General features: G+C 33.7%; 1 protein-coding gene across 1 annotated transcript in view; it reads right to left on the bottom strand.

The window, feature by feature from the left end:
• The window catches only part of ZPBP (zona pellucida binding protein), a 104,797-nt gene that overhangs the window by 18,122 nt on the left and 66,377 nt on the right, over nucleotides 1-20,298 (bottom strand). Inside the window, exons 7-8 of the mRNA XM_016424563.2 lie at nucleotides 16,520-16,599; nucleotides 6,377-6,554 (exon numbers count right to left, since the gene is read on the bottom strand). Coding sequence (XP_016280049.2) covers nucleotides 6,377-6,554; nucleotides 16,520-16,599 — 258 coding nt within the window. The remainder of the gene's footprint in view (nucleotides 1-6,376; nucleotides 6,555-16,519; nucleotides 16,600-20,298) is intronic.

Genomic DNA, 20,298 nt, shown 5'->3' with positions numbered 1-20,298 from the left:
CTCCAACTTATCCTGGACATTTCTTAACAATTCTAACCCACACTCATTTCTCTCTTCCTTATTAAACACATAACTTATATGAATATCTTCTTCTTATAAATTATCATTTAAAATATTAGATGTAACTGGACACTTGACAATATACTGTTTTGTTCCTAATTATTTCAGATATGAATGCCATCTCCTCAACTTGATAATAAATTTCTTGTAGGCAGGGATCATATCTAAAAGAAAGAATCAGTGTTTTAGAGCTGAAAGATCTTAGCAATTTACATGGTTCTTTCTTCTTCACTCATATCCACCCTGGTACATGGTAACAGATATACAATACTACATTCCAAAACAATAGAATTAAATGTAATCATTCTGTGATGAACTGGAGAAATCATGATTCATAAATTTCTTTTGTGTTTATAAAGTGAAGCAGATAATATAATTTTACTTCTTAATTTTTATATTGCAAAATGAAGAGAAAATAGTAAAAATTGAATTATTTACATATTTCACATGGCAAGTGATCTAATTTGAAAGGACCATGCTTAAGATCTTTTAAAAATATACTGAACTTTTCTTATCCCAAAAAGTCAAGAAACAGGAGATAAATATTTTGTGAATCTACTAAATATTCATATTGTTTCAAGGACTTTAAATGCTCTTTATAGGTATGCTACATGATGAGACAATGTGGCAAATATATGGAAGCAAATGTTGAGATATCCTATATTTCTCATCTTATTTCTTACACCTTTTGATATATTAATTCAATTTTAAGTCATAGACTTAGTGTTAATGCATGAGGATAAGGTGACAAAAATGCATAGAATAATGTAACAAATAGCAGAAAGGCCTATCAAACACTATATCTCATAAAAAATAAACAAAGAAGTTCAATCAACAATTGGCCCTAAAGGAGAAAGAAATTACACAAAATGCTTGTAATTACTCTTCTTTAATAGTGATAATTTATTCAACAAATTAAAATTCAAGGCAATATTTCTTTAGATTATTCTAGGTACAAAACATTTAATGAGATATAAAGTGACATGCAAATATAAATCAAAATATAGCCTTGCTCTCATTGTGTTATTCTGTCATTTACAATTTTATCTGTTTTCCTGTGGCCCCATTAGAGTTTTCTTAGCAAAGATATAAGAGCAATATGCCATTTCCTTCTCCAGATTATTTTACAGATGAGAAAACTAAGATAAACAGACTTAAGTGATTTGCCCAAACTGACAGCAAGTGTGTGAGGTAAGATTTGAACTCAGGATGATAAATCTTCATGACTCTAGGCTTGGCACTGACTATCTTGCTGCAGCATCTTGCCTGCAAGGAGCTTTTATAGTATTTAAATCTCGTTATACTCATTTCACTGAAAAAGAACTGTATCTGAATTAAATAAGTGTTAAAATAATTATTTTGAATGAAAAGACATGTTTACAAATAAATAGAATATATTAGTAACTTTAAAAAGAATACTAAGTGCTAGAGGGGTTCAGAGAAAGGACAAATCACTACTGGATATGGGAAATAAGGTTTTATGTAGAAATAGTACTTCAGTTTATCAATGAAAGATGGATAGTTTTCCAACATGAAAAGGAAAAGAATTTAGGTACTGAGAATAGTGTAAGCAATGGCAGAGCAGGAAAACACAAACATGCTCAGGAAGCAATAAATAAATCAGTTTGTCCTGAAGGCAAATGGTATGAGACAAAGCTGGAAATGTAGGTTGGAATTAGATTGTAGAAGGTCTCACCTGACAAGGTTAGAATTTTAAACTCTTTGGCAGTTCACAAAGGACAACTAATGTTTTTTTTTTGAAGCAGTAACGCAATTAGAGCTAAGTTCTGGCTTTGGCATGTAATATGGAGTAGAAAGGGAAGAAAACTTATTGACAAACCTCTTTTCATTTCAGCAAAGAATGAACAATAATTTCCCAAGACAATTCTATATTATGTGGAATATGAAAGGTCAAATGCCTTTAAACTCACCTATACATCTATACATAAGCCACATCCATGCTTGGGAAATTGTACTTTTTAGCTTATAGAATCTAAAATCAGATAAAAGAATGATTCATACTTTCCATCTTAAAAGGAAAGGGAAAAGAAATACCAAAAGACAGTTGAAATGAGAGGACTGACTTTTTAAAATTCAAAGATAAAATTAAATAAAGGAATTCATTAAAACCAACGTGAATGAGTTTTGATTCTGTGTAGGTTAGGGAAGGTATCTTTCTTTTTTCTTTCTTCTTTTACTATTTTAATAGAAAAGAAGGAAGAATAGAAGCTCACATTTCAAGAAATACACAGGAGGAAAAAACTAAGGAAAGAACCAGTAGTAAAATCTATAGCCCAAGTGTCTAAATGCATATGCCCAAAGATTAGGTAACAAAGAAGTGGACTCAAGTGGACAATTTGGCTATCTAGTAATTGCTAACACTTGATGGGTTGATATACATGAATGGACTATGGCTCAGGACAAGTATACTTCAAAAGAAACTGAATAGAGGAAAGTGGAGTGAAATGGCATTTGTATATAAAGAAAATAGACTTCTGTGAGGGAATCTAGGAACCAGAAGGAGTAAACATGACAGAAAATATCTCAGGAAGGTTAAAGAAAAGAGAAACAAAACCATTTTTGTCCCATATGGACAAAAAGGGGAAACAGATTAGGACTTTTAGAAATATGTCATGTCTGACTGAGGCATGTTACAAGAGTGACAAAGGCCCTCAATTATCCACACATAGGCCAAAGCTATCTGCCAAATTTAGAGCAACTAATTTGCTTGATTTGCCTTAAGGATAATATAGTTATAAAAACTTACAGAACCAACAAAGGGAGATTCTGTTCTATCTGATTCTCACTGATAAAGAGAAACTAGTTGCTAGGGTAAAAATAAAGATTTGGGAGAAAAAAATGTACATTCCATCCTTGATTCATGATATAGAAGAGTAAGTCTTGGCATAGTCTGACATGCACCATAGACATAGGGGAAAGAAGAGTTCAGAAGAAAAATATATAGAATCTCCTGAACTAAAATGCATCAGAAGAAGTTAGCCCAAGAGGGATGGAAGATGAATCAAATTATAAAAACAAAAAAGGAAACAATGCTAATCAGGAGTAAAAGGCAATACTTGTTTGATATATATGTTGATCCAGAGGGAAATTGCAAGCTAATTTAGATTTTTAAAAGAAATAAAAAGAAGATAGAAGCAAAGCAAGGTAAAAGAAAATAACTATAAGAGCATGGTCTGGTCCTATAGAAGAGAGGGTCAGGAATGCCAAAACTCAGAATGAATGAGGCTGGGGAAGGAAGGTCAGGATTTCAAAAAAGGATTTTGTTTAGTTGTATTGAGAGAAAGAGAAGAATCAAAGATAGACCAAGACCTTGGCTTGGGCATGCACAAAAAAATGACAACTGACAAAGATAGAATGTATAGCTAGCATGACTCCATTTCTTTTGTGGGGTTTTTTTTCTGCAAAAGATGATGACATTTATGCTGGAAATAATAGAAAAATGACAAACTGGGAGTTGATAACCAAGATAACAAACAGTCAATGAGCAGCATCTGACTTCCTGAGAGAGTTCAGGTCACCTGGATCATCTAAACTACATCCAAAAGGCCTTAAAGAACTGGAAGATATGATTGTTAAGCCACTGTGAAATTTGAATATCATATAAAAGAGAAGAGTTACTACAAGATTGGAGGAAAATAAAATATCTAAATATTCCAAAAATAAGACAAAATGGACTACAAAATATAGTTTTGCAAAGTTGTCCTTTATTTATTCCTGGGGAAATTCTAGAATAAGTTATTAAAGAGGAAGCTGCCAATATTCAGAAAGTGAAAAGGTGATTACAAAGAAAATAGCTTCATTAAGAACAGATCAAGCAAAAATAATCTTGTTTCCACGTTGGGCAGGATTGTTGAACTAGAATATGCTATTGTTATAGTTTATTCAGATTTTAGCAAAAGCTTTAATAAAATATTTTATAATATGACCTTTTGTATGGCCAATATGACAATTTGTTAAATATGAAACAAGAAACACAAAATATCTCATGCTATTTTTGTGAAGATGGATAGGGATTAGATAGTATCAATGACTGATTCAAAATTAGCTCTAGAAGGATGGATTCAAAGAGTAGTTAACTATTCAACGTGGTGGAAAGACTCTAGTGTAACACCCTAAGAATCTGTGTTAACCATTTTATTAATAAAATATGGGGGTCAATTTCATTCAATTTACATATGACACAAAATTGGTTAACAAACTCGTGATCCAAAAGGATCTAAAGCATTGAGTTAAATAAGAGGAAATCCATTGGGGAGAAATATAAAGTCTTACTTTTGAGTACAAAAAAAATTCAATTTTAGAAACATAGATGTGGGAGACATAGATAGTCAAAGGTTGTTCTTAAAAAAAGATGTAAGGGTTTTAGTAGACTGAAAGATAAATATGAGTCTGTAGTAAAATATGACAGCCAAATAACCCCCAAAACTAATGTATTCCTGGGCTGCATTAAGAAATATAGGTTCAGGGCAGCTAGGTGGCTCAGTGGATTGAGATATGGGAGGTTCTGGGTTCAAATTTGACCTCAGATACTTCCTGGCTGTGTGACCCTGAAGACAATTAAGCCCCATTGCTTAATTGGAATCCATACAGAATATTGATTCCAAGACAGAAGGTAAGGGTTTTAAAAAAGAGAGATATAGTTTCATTGTTGGTGGAATTTTGAACTGATCCAAACATTCTGCAGGGCAATTTAGAACTATGAGCAAGGGGCTATAAAATTGTGCATACCCTTTGATCAGGTAATACTACCACCTTGTCTGTATCCCTAAGAGATAAAAAAGGAGAAAAGACCTACTTTTACAAAAAATATTCATAGCAGCTCTTTTTCAAGTGGCAAAGAATTGGAAACTAAAGGGATGTCCATCAATTGGGGAATGACTAAACAAATTGTGCTACATGTTGGTGATGGAATATTGTTGTGCTATAAGAAATGATAAGTGAATAATGCTTGGAAATGATCAAATAAAATATATTAAAAAAAGAAATGATAAGTAAGATGGTTTCAGAAAAAGCTGGAAAGATCTATAGGAACTAATGCGGAATGAAATAAGCAGAACTGGGAGAATATTGTACGCAGTAACTGAAATATTGTAGGATAATTATTTGTGAAAATGTGGCTATTCTCAGCAATGCAATGATCTGGTACAATCCTGAAAGACTTATGATGGGGAATGCTGTCTACTTGCAGAGGAAGAACTGTTGGAGTCAGACGGAGGAGGATCAAAGCATACTATCTTTCACATCAATATATTTCTGGTTTGATTTTGGAGTTTGGGTCATGTATGAGTGTGCTTTTAAAACAATGGTCAATATGGAAGTGAATTTTGCATGATGATAAACATAAATTTTTTTAAAAGATGTAGCTTCCAAAAATGGCAAACAAATACTCCCACTGTACTTTGCCCTTGTCAGACTTCATCTGGAGCATTGTGCTAAAATCTGAGTGCCAAAACTTGAGATTAATAATCTGACAAGTGTCCAAAGGACAGCAACAAGAATGGTTAAAGGCCTTGACTCCATGTCATATGAGTATTGGTGGAAGGAATTGAGCATGGCTGACATGAAGAAGAGAAGCCTTATGGGACACATGATATCTGACTTCAAATATATGAAGTGAAGGGTTGCCATGCACAAAAGGAACTTCCTTATGCGCAAAGTGTAAACCCAGGAATAATAGAAGATGCAAAGAGTAATAGGGTAATGGACAGATGCTGTAATTTAAGCTCAATATCAGGAGAACCTTCCTAAAAATTAGAGCTATCTAAAAAAGGAAAGGAGTTATAGAAGATATACATTCTATTTCTTTAGAGGTCTTTAAGAAGAGGCTGGTGTTATATACGGGAGAATCCTTTTTGTGTATGAATTTTGAAAAAGATAGCCACTGTGCTTCCTTCCAACTCTTAAATTCTCTGATTCCAAGTATAAATAACCTCAATTCTGTTACTGCATTCTTCTCCCACTCTGCCACTTCCATAGCCCCCTACTACCTATTATAACACCAAGATCAACTTTGATATCAATTCCATAATTTTCTTTCTCAAGTTTTCTCTTATCTCAAAATGTATAATTGCACTTAAGTAAAATATGTGATTAGCAGTTTGTGATTTTACACATAATTGTATGCATTTAAATGTTTTTTTGTTGGCAGTGGTTACTAAGCATGTAATTTTTTAAATTAAATAATTAATCAGTAAAAATGTGATTAAATGCCAATTTCAAATAAAAGAGGAAGTGTCATTATAATCTTAAAAAACTAAGAATATGCTATTTTAGTAACATGCAACTAATTACATACCACAACATTCAGGGCAATCTGGATGCATCAAAGCATTTATTCCATATCCTGGATTGCAACGATCAATCCCCACCATTTGCAGAGTACCTTCAATAAAGTATATCTCAGGAAGTGGCTCTGAACGCTTTCCCAGAACTTCTACTTGATGGACAAAAAACCTCTTGATGAGACTTTTAGCCTAAAAAATTAACCACATATAGATTTTTTAAAATTAATTGTATTTTACATCTAAAATAGAATTTGTTTGCAGTTTGGAAAAAAAAAGAAAAATTCACAGTGCAGTTTGTGTTTTTAGATGTTCCTATATAATGCTAAACATTTAATCATTATGTATGCTACACAGCCTCAGGACCCTCAACATTCTTTTATTTATCATTTATCAATTTTCATTCCTGTATCCCAAACTACTCTTCTTTAATTCACAGTTCCAATTCCATCCTAGCCCTCTTCTCCTTCTTTTGTACTTTGAGATAGAAATCATACAAGATCTTATTAAATTACTAACTTCAATGTATGTTCAATTAAATATATAAATATAGAGATATTTTGTTTTAATATCACTGAAATCTCTCTTTAAGAAAGAGAAATAGAAAGATCAAAATACTTTAGAATCTGACTATACTCCATAACACATAGTCCCTGCCAACTCTCTAAAAGAATTAAGAGAATTGTCTTGTTATATCCCTTTTGGTGGGACAAGCTTTTTCTTTGTAATCTTGGAACCTTTATTTCCATTGTTTGGGGATTAAAAAAAAAAAACTATTTACATTTTAGCCAGTGAGTATATATATATTTGGCTCTGCTTGCTTTGCTTTGCATCATTCTTTGATGCACTCATTACATTCACTGTTTCTTACAGCATAGTAAAGTGATAGCAAACCTTTCAGAGATGGGAGTGCCAGACCCCATCCCCACCCTACCCCCCCCCCCCCCCCCGACTAAGTGTCATGCTGCCCCCCACCAGAGACAACATGCAGTGCCCCTCCTTACCTTGCCCTACCTTACTTACTGGGGAGGGAGGAAGTGCTCCTATTGGGCTTCTTAGCACAGGGGAGGGTGAAGTGAGGAATGTCCTCAGCAAGTGTAGAGATGGGAAGTCCTAGGTTCAAATCTGGCCTCAGATACTTCCTAGCTGTGTGACCCTAGGCAAGTCACTTGACCCCCATTGCCTAGCCCTTATCACTCTTCTGCCTTGGAACCAATACAACGTATTGATTCTAAGATGGAAGGTAAGGGTTAAAAAAAAAGAATAAATCTTGGGAAGGTGTATGCTCTGCTTCTGTTGATTTTATTTAAATTATGATGTCTTAGTATTCAGGTTGTATATTCACTTTGAATTTATTACAGGATATAAGTCCCAGTTTGGGCACCAGAAATGCCATGGGCAAGGTCTGACTCCAGGGGTTCCCGACAGGTGGCGAACGATCAGTCAAAAAAAAAAAGATAATAACAAAGGGAAGACAGCTTAATCACTACGGCCATGGGACTGCTTTGCATCTGATAGCTGCTCCACTGTCCCCAGGCCTGGTGTTTATTTTTATACCCATTTTCTTGGCACACAGATACATTACCTAACGTACATGTCCAAAGAGAGATAATTGGAAAAGTGATACATTAACTTTTAACAAATCACTTGATTAACATTCTATAGTCTTATATTGTGATTAGAGAGAGCATACAAGATAAATTATTTCATCACAGGTGGCTTAATTTTCTCATTACCCTGTGAGAAGTTTTGAGCTTACAAACAATCAAGGAAAATTACTGATTGCTTTTAATAAAATGGAATAATTAATCAAAAGTTCTTAAAAGACAATTCAAGAATCATGTCATTGAGGTTGAGGAGTACTGGGAACACAATTCAGATTTAATTTTAGACTGATCATTTTTCAGGGTTTACTAGGGAGTTTCCCACCAGCGAATTACTGGTTTGTGAAGTCGAGTCACTGAGGCATATTGGTGTACCTGTATGTTTTGTATGGGCCTTTATGATTGATTTGTATGTGTTGACTTCATGAGAATAAGTTTCTGTGAGTGCAAAAGTTCTGGGCTTGGCTTGTAGCTGTGGTTTTACTGGGAATTATGTACCTAAGTAAAAGTTAAACCATGATAGTCTTTTGGGATAGGGTTTGAGGGTCTGATCATTTGGTGAAGTTTTAGAGAATTAGGGTAGAGGTATTTTGCTCTTGCATTATTCCTTCTGAGACTAGGGGGAATGGTAATCATGTCAAGGGGCATTGGTGAGGGAGGTCATGTGAGGGGGACTGAGTGGGCAATCACATCTTGCCAAGGGCCACTCTGTGACGTCCTTAGCTACCACGCATGACTCTGTCAAGGTGTTGTGGCCTGATGGCTCCCAGCAGGTCTAAGCCTAATTTCTGACAGATGCTTTTTAAGTTTTCCCACTAGTTTATGTTTTTATTTTTTAATCCAGTAGGATGATCTTTACCAAGTAATTCATGTTCTTGAGTTTATCAAACACAGTTATTAACTTTAATTATTTCTGATTCTTACTCTTTATTTAATCTATTCCAGTGACCTACTTTTTAAAAAATAAGTTTTTACTAATATCTTTCTAAAAACCATCATAGTTATCACTGTATTCTTCTGTATCTCCTTTCCAGTTGTCCTATATAACAAAGAGTATTTTTTAAAGGAGATAAAAAGAGAAAAATCAGCAGAATCAATCAATACTCTGAAAAGTCTGAAAAAGTGAAACAATCATCTTTTTGGTTGTTCTTTCCTTTGTAATGTAAATGCATGTAGACGAAGGAGGAAAGTGGTCAAATGGAAAAAAAAATCTTTGTATCAAATTCCTCTGATTTGGCATGCAGTCCTTATAAATAATTTACATATATAAAAAGTCATTCCACAAAAGATAAGTGGCCAAAGGATATAAACAAACTGTTTTCCTTTATAATCTTTGTGTATATTGTTTTCTTGGCTATTTATTTCACTTTGCATAAGTTCATATAGATCTTTCCATTATTCTCTTTATTCATAATATTTATTACTTCTTACAATATAATAATATTCCATTATATTAGTGTACCACAATTTATTTAGTTATTCTTCAGTCAATGTATGTCTACTTGGTTTCTAATTCTTTGCTATCATAAAAGGTGCTGCTATAAATATTTTGGAATATATAGGCATTTTCTTCTCATCAATGGCTTTCTTCAAGAATAAGCCTAGTTAAAGGCTCTCTGGGACAGTGTAGGAGCATTTTAGTCACTTTGATTGCATAATTCCAAATTTCTTTCTAAAATGGTTATACCTTTTATAATAAATTTCTCTGATAAAGGTCTCATTTCTCAAATATACAAAGAACAGAATCAAATTTATAAGAATATACAAGTCATTCCTCAACTGACAAATATAAAATATGACATGAATAAGCAGTTTTAAGAAGAAGAAATCAAGCTACCAATAGCTACGTGAAAAAAATGTTCTAAATCCCTCTTGGTTACAGAAATCCAAATTAAATAACTCTGGGGTAATACCTCACACCTCTCAGTTTGGCCAATATGATAGTAAAAGAAAATAATAAATGTTGGAGGGAATGTGGCAAACCTGGGAAAGTAATGCATTGTTGGCAGAGCTGTGAACTGACCCAACTAGTCTGGAGGGCAATTTGGAACTATGCCCAAAGGGCTGTAAAACAATGCATACTCTTTGCTCCAATAATACCACTACTAGATCTATATCCTGCAGAGATTTTAAAAAGTGGGGGGAGGCACATAGAGTGTAGGATATGATGCAAGGTACTCATCTTTACCTAATTTCTGCCAAGTTGCTTCCAGTGTTCCCAGTAGTGTTTTTTTTTTTTATCACATATAGAGTTTTTCTAGGTAATTTATGTTTTTCACTTTATCAAATATTGTATTACTTAGTTCCATTGTGGCTGATTTGCCTTTGTTTATTCTGTAGATATATTTTTAACCAATACCAGATAGTTTTAATGATTTCAATTCTCTAATACAGTTTGAGGTCTACAAGTGGTATTCTCCCTTCATCCACACTTCTTTCTATAATTTCCTTTGATGTTCTAGCTATTTTTTCAGATGAATTATATTATTTTATCAAGTCTATAAAATATGCCTCTGATAACTTGGTTGATAAAGTATTAAAATATAAATTAACTTTGGTAGCATTCTGATTTCTATTATATTGGCACAGCTTAGCCATGAGTTCTGAATATTCTTTCACATATTTTAATTTCTCTTCATTTCTATAAGGTCTACTTTGGAAATGATTCTTCACAAATCTTTTGTGTGCTTTGGAAGATTCAGTCCCAGAAATTTTATGTATTTTGTAGTCATTTGAAATGGGATTTTCCATTTCTGTTATTGTCTCTTGGATTTATTATTTTCATATAGAACTGCAGTTGATTTCTGAGGGTTTATTTTAAAGTTTGCAAATTTACTAAAGATAACAATTCTTTTGAGGGAAGCTAGGTGGCTCAGTGGATTGAGAGTCAGGCCCAGAGATGGGAAGTCCTGGGTTCAAATCTGACGTCAGACACATCCTAGCTGTGTAACCTTGGGCAGGTCACTGAAATCCCATTACCTAGCCCTTAGAGCTCTTCTGCCTTGGAACTAAAATACAGTATTGATTCTACTAAATCTTTATTGATTTCCTAGGATTTTCCAAGTATACAATCAAATCATCAGCATTAAGGATAGTTTTATATACTTTTTCATCTATCTTTATTACTTTAGTTTCTTCTTCATCTTATATTGCTAGCATTTCCAGAATTGTATCAAATAATTATAGGAAGAATCAGTTAATGATCTACTTTTCTATATTATTCAACATATGCCAAAAAGTTTTAATAACTGTTGTTTTATAACAGTCCAAGATCTAGAAATATTTTCTCATCATTCTTACCTTTTTTCATTTTTTCCCTTAATATTCTAGGTCTTTTGTTACTTTGAACAAATTTAATCTAGTTTTGCAAAACATCCCTAAATGATACTGTTTTATTATCTTGGCACAACCCAGGCATGTAGCTGAATATTTCTTCTGATATTTAAGTTATTCTAAGAAGGAGGCAACTCTTGAGCTGAGTCTTCAAAGGAGCCAGATATTCATACAAGTAGAGATGAGAAAGAACAGCATTTCAGATATGAGTTGACAGCCAGTTAAAGCAGGAAGTTGGAAGAGAGAATGCTGTATATGGAGAATGGCAAGCAAGCTATATAAGCATTTTGTGTGCTTTGGCACATTGATTTCCAAATGTTTTATGAATTTTGTAGTTATTGTGACTGGTGTTTCCATTTCTCATAGATTTTTTCCATTCCTCAGCAGACTTTAATATGGGGTATTATTTTATAATTTATGTGTGTTGATATGCATTTATGAGTTTTTTGTTCCTTAACTAGTTTTTGAGATGGCAGAAACAAACTTATCCTATATCTGATATGCACATTGCACGAGTTCCTTTTTCTAGAAAGGATGTTCTTCTCCATATATTTGGGAGATCTTAAGACTTGAGACATAGCTAAGCTTTTGTTTTAGGGAATTCCTTCAAATTTTACACGGCGGGGGGGGTAAAATAGAAAAGGTGGGAGAAAACTAGCAGAGAGAGAAAGAGAGAAAGAGAGAGAGAGAGAAAGAGAGAGAGAGAGAGAGAGAGATTTCTCTCTTACCTAATGTCATAGCATTTTATGCTCTTTGAATATTTGTGTGTGTACACACACACACACACATCTTATATCCTGGCCTTCTTACCATCACCATCCCTAATTCCCTGATGACTGAAAGAACAAACACCAACAATACTTCCCTATCATCTGAAGATCCTTAAAACCAAGCTTATGACTAAAAGATCTTTATCTCCTCCTCTAGAAGGTTCAGAGTTACCAACTCCCAGAGTGGAAAATCTCATCCTATGATATTTTAGTCCCTTTACTCTAATTCCCATTCAGTTGAGTGAAATTAATCCTCAGGTCTTTATCCCCCTTTTTCTTTCATCCCACTGTATCCTTAATATTTCTTGGAATGATGATTTTTAAAGTCTCCTTTCACCATTGGGCTCTTCTTTTTATAACCTTTACATTTTCCTGAACACAAAGAAATTTGGCTCTCTCTGCAAAAAAAGGCATAGTTATCCTCTCCAGTGTTAATTATTTCCATTCCTCAAATGCACTGGACACTAAGAGGGGGAACTGGCATATTCCTTGTTCTCCAGAGAAACTTCCTAATCTTCCTGCTGCCACTGTCACTCAATAAATTCTCATTCTTAACTCACCTCCATTCTTTGCAGAAACTGAGATCCAAAGGTGTGGAAAACAGCATAAAATGTCACATTTTAATATGATTTTTCTTCCCCTTTTGCTTCATTTAAAAATATTTATTATATTTGTTGCATATGGTTGGTTCTCTGGGAGAGGGAGGAATAAAAAAGGGGGGAAACCAGACAATATAAACAGAAAATATATCAATAAAATATATTTTTTAAAAAGCTGTCATCATTTGAAGTTCATTCTGACTATAGCAACTGGTCCTCCTGTGAACTGCCAAACAATATCCAGTTAACTGTAGTTCCTTTCTCAAGTTCAATCTATGTTTCAAAGTCTAAAAATCTCAAACTTGTGCCCATATAATATACATGATGTTTTCTTAATGATATTGAGCTCAATATTCACCTCAAAATCACAATCTATAGCTTTAGTCTAACTGAAATATCATATAGGAACCTCAATGATACCTAGAAGTTCAAATGTGACTCTTGGTTTGGGACCTGTGTGAGCTTATGAGTTTCATTTCCTTAGACTCTGTTTTGAGAATTCTGGTTTAAATACTTTTCTTTCTAAATTTTTACTACTCTGTGTAGTATCTAACGTGATGGATATGCATATACAGATTGCTGTTTCCATATTGAAAAGAATTTTGTTTTGATTTGCAAAACTTAAATACATTTTTGTCATCTTTCATTGTGTGTACCTCATCTTTGGCCAGGAATCCATGAATCCTTTATTTTAAGCCAAGATCTAGAAATCTATACTCATTCTCAGATATCTGCTTTTCTCATTAAAGAAGTGATGAAATGATCACTTGTGATCTTACTGTGTCATTCATATTTATGGCCAATGTCTCATAATCTGGAAATTAAATTTGTATTAAATTACCAGAAATGGATATAGTCATCATACTTGATAATGGTGGACATTCTCATTCACAACCTGGAAAATCAGCCCTGAAGAAGGCAGCAGACATCATCAGTATCATTATCATCAATATCATCATATTCATTATTGTCATCCTCACCATAATTATTCCAACAAATGTTTCTCCAGTACTTTGTGGCAAAAGAACTACAAACCACACACTTTTCTTCCTCTGATCCTTACTGGATGATCTCTTCCCTAATGGCATCTATGGATTCACATTAATCAAATAATCACCAAACAGGAATTATGTATTCATTAGATGCCAGAGAGATAGTGTGCTAAGTGATGGGGATACCAAGACAAAAGTGAGATAGTCTGAAATATCCTGAAATATACACTGAAAAAGTTTACATAATCATTTTACATCATCATACTTTATAGTAGAAGCATGCAAATTTCTCTTAAAAAGATCCAGCTTTGTGCTTGATATTTGTTACTTAGTTCTAAGTGTTCAGCGGTCTTTTCTCCTTTCTTCCTCTGTGTCCTATACTCTTATGCACTGACTTCCTGAAGCAAATTAGGAACCTTTTTAGATTCTCTTTCTTGTTTGTTTTCTTATTTTAATGTTTAAAGAAAACTATTTCCCCACACAATCAGAAGTGTGGAGACCCATCAAGAAAATCAACCTAAATTCTGACTTTGGAAACAATTATTTGGCCATGACCAACAAACATCATATAAACATTATGAAGAACCCTAATTCTCCATACTTTCTGGAATTTTCTTCAACTTTTTTAAATTCTTGCTATACTAACTTCCTAAAAGTACTGTCACCTCTAAATTTGCACTTTGATAGGTATATCCATTTTCTTGATCCTCTCCCTATTCCCATATCTCCTCCCTAAATTCTCTTTCTCAGGTTCTCCTCCTCCAGGATTTCTTCCCCTCCTTTTCAGTTCCTCATTTTGCTTATGAACTCCACATCCTCCAATAAATGAATCAATAATAAGCATCTATTAAGCACCTACTATGTACCAGGCATTTTGCTTGGCACTGGGGATACAAAGATAAAAGTGTAATAGTTCCAGACCTCAAAAAGAGTTATATTCTTTCCATAGAGCAACAATGTGGCCAGCCCATTAGAGCTGTTCTTTGGAGTAGAATCTGAATACTTTGCAGTTCAATAGAATGTATTTCAGTGTTTTGTACCTTTTCTTACCATGTGATCATTAGAATCTTCCTAAGATAATTCAATACACAGGAGTATGCACAAAATAAAAGGTAATGGTAGGAAAGAGGAGGCACTAACAGCTGGAAGAAGCCTCATGGAGGACGCGGAATTTGAAGAGTAATGAAGGATACTAGGGAGTCTAAGAGGTAGAAGTAAAGAGGAAGTACATTCTAATTATGGGGTATGGTTTGTACAAAAGCACAGAGATTAGAAGGGAATAGTATATGCCAAAATACCAGCACTATGCCAGAAATTTGAATCACTTCCATTTGAATTGTCTTAGGAAGATACTGATGATCATCTGGAAAGAAAAGGTACTATATCCTCATTTGATTGAACTGCAAAGTATTTAGATTCTACTGATTTAGATATTTAGATATTAGAAAACACAGCTCTGATGGGATGGCCACATTCAAATGCCAAACATATCTTTGCCTAAAAGATTATTTTATGGAGAACTCACACAAAGTAAGCATTCACACAAAGATCAGGCAACATGATACAAGAAGACTTTCAAGGTCTCTCCAAAAGAAATTCATTATTGATTGAGAGACATGGGAGATACTGACACAGCATAATCCATATCAAAGATCCCTGTATCCAAGAAAGCACTGTGCTTGCTCTATGACAAAAGGAGAATTAAAATAGCTAAAAAGAAACATGAGATATGCAAAATTATAGATATTTCTATCCCAAATGTTCATATAGGCAATTTGTGCCTAATCTGTGTTAGAGCCTTGAGCAGCCACCATACAATGACTTTGACATGCAGATTTCATCTTGGCCTTCTTCAAGTAAAGAAGGACACCAAACAACCAAGAAGCTCAAGAGGTAGGTTGAAATAAAATTGTAAAAAATATTTAGTTGTCAAACAGAGGAGATTAAATTTTATTATAGAGACAATAAAGAGTATGTTGAACAAGAAAAAACATTATGATTAAATCTGTGCATTAAGAATATAACTTTGGCAGCTCTATGGAAGATAAATGGGAATGGCTAGGATCTAGAGGGAGATCAATTAGTAAGCTACTGAAAAATATCCAAGAAAAAGATAATAAAGGTCTTAATCAAGATGGTATATGTATGGGGAAAAAAGGAACATGTGAGAAAGATGTCTATTAAATGCTGCCCACAAAGTTTCTATAATATCACTATTCTCCAATGTCCCTGTCCTACCCTCACACTACTAGCAATTCAGGGTACTAAATATATTCACAGAAATGAAAAGGCAAGATCAGTCTATGTTGATAGATCCTTTGCATAATATTATATAATCTAATAAAGTGAAAAGTATTTTGGCATAATAAAATAAAAACAGAAAAATTACTAAAATTATATTACTAAAAATGATGAACATAAAATGCAATCTTTTCTTAAATCCATAAACATGACCAAATAATTGCTTGTCATTTAGCAGATTTAGACAAAGTATGTTTTTAAATGGCATTTTTATTAAATCCTTTGCAAAATTGTGTAGAATAAAAAACTCTATAAGTATACTTATTAACTAAAAATTTGATTTAAACCTATCAAATTCACACAATGAGGTTCACAACTATTAAGCCAATAGTTAAGTATGCTTTTATTTAGAAACATTATAAGATCTCTTTCTTAATTTAGAATATTAAAAAGTATAGATTTTAGGTCACTTTACTTAGCCAGTAAAGATTTCATAGTAGAAAAGATTCAATTTTTAAAATTTATATATTTTATTTAGAGACTCTCATAACATTAAGAGTCTCTAACACCAGGATTACACATTTGTTCCAACTTTTTCCTCCCTTTCACATACCATACCTTATTTAGTCTGTTAGAAGAATCACAAGAAGAATCTGTGCATGCACCAGTTCCTTTTGTTCCCTTTTCTATGGCGATAACTGAAAGAATGTGTAACATTATATCAAGGGTCTAAAGAACCACTAATATGCATTAAAAGGGTATTTCAAATTTTAAAAAATAACACATATAGCATGCCTATGATGTTGCCTTCTTAACAACTAAGTTAACTATAATAAATCTTACCTCTATTGCCACACCACTGTTCATAAACAAGCATAAACAGGAATTTTGTTAGGGATATGTTAGACTATATACACTCAATACATTTAAGAATTAATCAACTTCACTGTAAGAATTACTCATAACAAACTGCTGATTTGAATAATTTGGGTGCAACAAAAACCCCAAGCTTTTTTGCTCAAATGCAGCATTTTTAGATTTAATCTTACAAATCATTTCAAGCTCCTGCTTCCTGTTTCCTTTCTGAAATTATTTCTCAGCAATCGCATCTGCCAGTTCTTTCAGGACCAAGAACTTAACTGTCTGGGGCAGCTGACAAGTTAGTTCAATGGAAGCTAGGTGCTCCTTTAATTTGCCTTTGTTGTAGATTAAGAGTAAAATTTGAATTTCTGATTTCATGGCTTAAAACAGGTTTGCAGCGAAAAACAGTTGCAAGTCTAATAAAAAGAACTTTAATTTGAAAAAAAAGTGAAGAATAAAGTGGCCTATACATAGCTATTAAGATAGAGATCACACTCAAAAACTTCCCAGCTGTGTGACCCTGGGCAAGTCACTTAACCCCCAATGCCTTCCTACTTTTCTGCCTTAGACTCAATACACTGTATTGACTCCAAGATGGAAGGTAAGGGTTTAAAAAAAAGATAGAGATCACAGAAGGTTATAAGAAAAGGAGTAACAGTTGAGATACTCAGAAGGACACAAGACAAAAAAAGTGCAAGAAATTAGACAGTAGTAAAATTCCTCCAAAAATTATGTACAAATGCACAAATTATAATAAATGAGCTTAATAAACTAGAGGAATCAAATTTGACCTCACAGGTACTACTAAAACTTGGTGGGATAAGACTCATGACTAGAATATGGTTCTAGTGAGCATAACATTCAAAAGAAGCAGGACTGGTAAAGGTGATGAAGATGGAGAATATGGTATGTCAAGAATATTCATTTAAAGAAAAGCAGGAAAAAGAGGGTAGAGGACAAAGACTATTGGAAAGAATTTATATGAATATCAACTAGAAAATTTTTTTTCACCACAATATATTATGGGACCATTAAAAAAGACAAAAATTAAGGAAATAGATCAAAATCCTAGCCCAGATAGATGATATCATCATAATGGCAGGAGGACCTTAAATTATCCAGACCCTTGATAGAACTATATGTTAAAAGTAGAATTAAATTTCTAATATCTTGTCTTAATGGTCATTTCCTTATTCAAAAGTTAGAGGAAGCAACCAGGAGAAATCCATTCTGAATGAAATTCTCTCAGGAGCAAGTAGTTTCATTATTGTTTTTTAGTCTTTTCACTGGTGTCTGACTCTTGGTAAAGATGCTGGAGTGGTTTATCATTTCCTTCTCCAGCTCATTTTACAGATGAAGAACTGAGGCAAATAGGGTTAAGTAACTTGCCCAGAGGCACATAGCTAGTGAGTATCTGCAGCCCCATTTGAATTCAGGAGATGAGTCTTCCTGACTCCAAAATTGGTGCCCTATCCACTATGTCACCTGGCTGAATGCAAAAAGACCCAGAAACCTTGGAGGGAAGTGATTATTTCATAGTAGTAATTTTTTTAAAAGGATAGATGTTTGACATGTACCTGAAATGGGGAGACAGATTTTAAATAATTCATTGAAAGAGTTAAACTTCTTTGGCTTAAAATTATATGGGAGAAATCCCTCTAGGATACTAAGTTCTAAAGACTCAAAGAGAAATACTTAGGGTAAAGAGAAAAAACAGAAATTGTCAAAATAAGTCAATGTGGATGCATTCACCTACTAGAGAGCTACCTGTGCATTTGTCTCCTCAAAGAACTATACTAAGTTTTATTTTTAAAAGACATATAGACCATATTCCCTAGAATCAGATGGCAACTATATGAACTTGACTCCATACTGTCAAAATAGTGTCAAGAGTACTAAAGTTCAGGGTGAAACAAGGAAGGCAAAAGAAGTTAAAGTTAAAGACAACAAAGAAATTAAAGAAGTTAAAGACAACAAAAACATATTCAGGGTTGTAAGCTACTAAAAGATGAGTTTGATAACTGACAAAAGAGAAAGAACAGAACTGGTAAACTATTTATCTTCTGATTATCTGACAGTGACTTACAGGGAACTGATGTACATGAACACCAAGTTGTTCTTAATATGAGTTACTCAAATCAAATAAATGATACCCTTGAGTTTTGAAATAACTGAGAGATGATTGCAGAATCATTGTTAAGAGGACTGGGGAAAATCATTTCAATAGAGATCTAAGGTAGAATTCTTCTAAGTTGAGTCTATGCAATCAGGGAGAAATCAAATGGAATGAATGAGGATGTGTACTGGTCCTATTCTATATAATACCTGTGGTCAGTGACCCAGACAAAGGGACAAATGACATGTTGATCAAATTTACAGATAGGAGGAAGGATAGCTACCACAATGGATGACAGTATCAAATTTCAAAATGATTTTGAAGGCTAGAACTTTAGGACAAATCTAAGAAAATAACATTGAATAGGGATAAATATTGAGTTTTTAAAAGTCAACTTCACAAACAAAAGATATGAGAGAGAGAACTACACAAAGATTTTTTTGAAAAAGTTCTGAGTTACTGGACTGTAATTTCTGTGTGAGTGCCATATGGCAACCCAGAAAAGCAAATACAATCAGGCTATAGTAAGAGAGGGTTTTGAGAATGAAAGAGTGGTAATCCTTCTGTGTGGTGTCCTGTGGGGAGGTCATATAAAGCATTATGTATAGTTTTGGAAGCACATGTTAGGAAAGATACTGATAAGCTGCAAAGCACGTGGAAGACAATTGGAAGTTTGAAGAGTTCATAGTACTGGCTGAAGGAAGTGAGTAATTTTAATAAGGAAAAGAGGAAAGATAAGATAGCTATCTTTAGTTTCTGAAGAGCTAGCATACAGAAGAGGGACTAGAAAATTTATTCTACTTGTACTTAGAAGGCAGAGATAGAAGCAGTAAGCAAAAGTTTCAGAGACATATTTAGATATAAGGGAAAATGCCCTCACAATTACAGCTTTTCAAAAATGGGATGTGTTACCTCAGGACTGAAGATCTCTAAACAAAGGCTGGACATGTTGGGCATGTTTTAATGGATTTTATTCAGATAAAGACTACTTAGGTTCCTTCCAGTTCTGAAATTCTGAGATTCTATGATAACTATTTAATCCTATCTCTCTCACTTTCCATGTGATCTTCCATGTTACCTAACATTGAACATATCTGGGCCTCGTTTCTCTCATCTGTCAAATAAGGAGGTCTGTACTTTTGCTATCTCTCTCACAAATGTGCCATTTTCTCCTCAGACATAGTCACCATTCTGGGGCAGGCTGATATCATCTCATGCCTGGATTTACTGTACAAGTTTTTCTTATACCAGTTCATTTTCCACTCAATTGTGAAAGTGATCTTGACAAAGTGTAGGTCTAACCAAGTCACACACTACTCAATAAGATCTAGTGGCTCCCTATCACTTCCAGGATCAAATATAAAATCCCTTCTCTGGCTTTTTCAGTCTTTCACTATCTATTCAGCTTTCTTAACCTTTG

The sequence above is a fragment of the Monodelphis domestica genome, chromosome 7 (genome assembly GCF_027887165.1).
Source record: "Monodelphis domestica isolate mMonDom1 chromosome 7, mMonDom1.pri, whole genome shotgun sequence".
Lineage (NCBI taxonomy): Eukaryota > Metazoa > Chordata > Mammalia > Didelphimorphia > Didelphidae > Monodelphis > Monodelphis domestica.
This window is presented reverse-complemented; position numbering and strand designations above follow the sequence as displayed.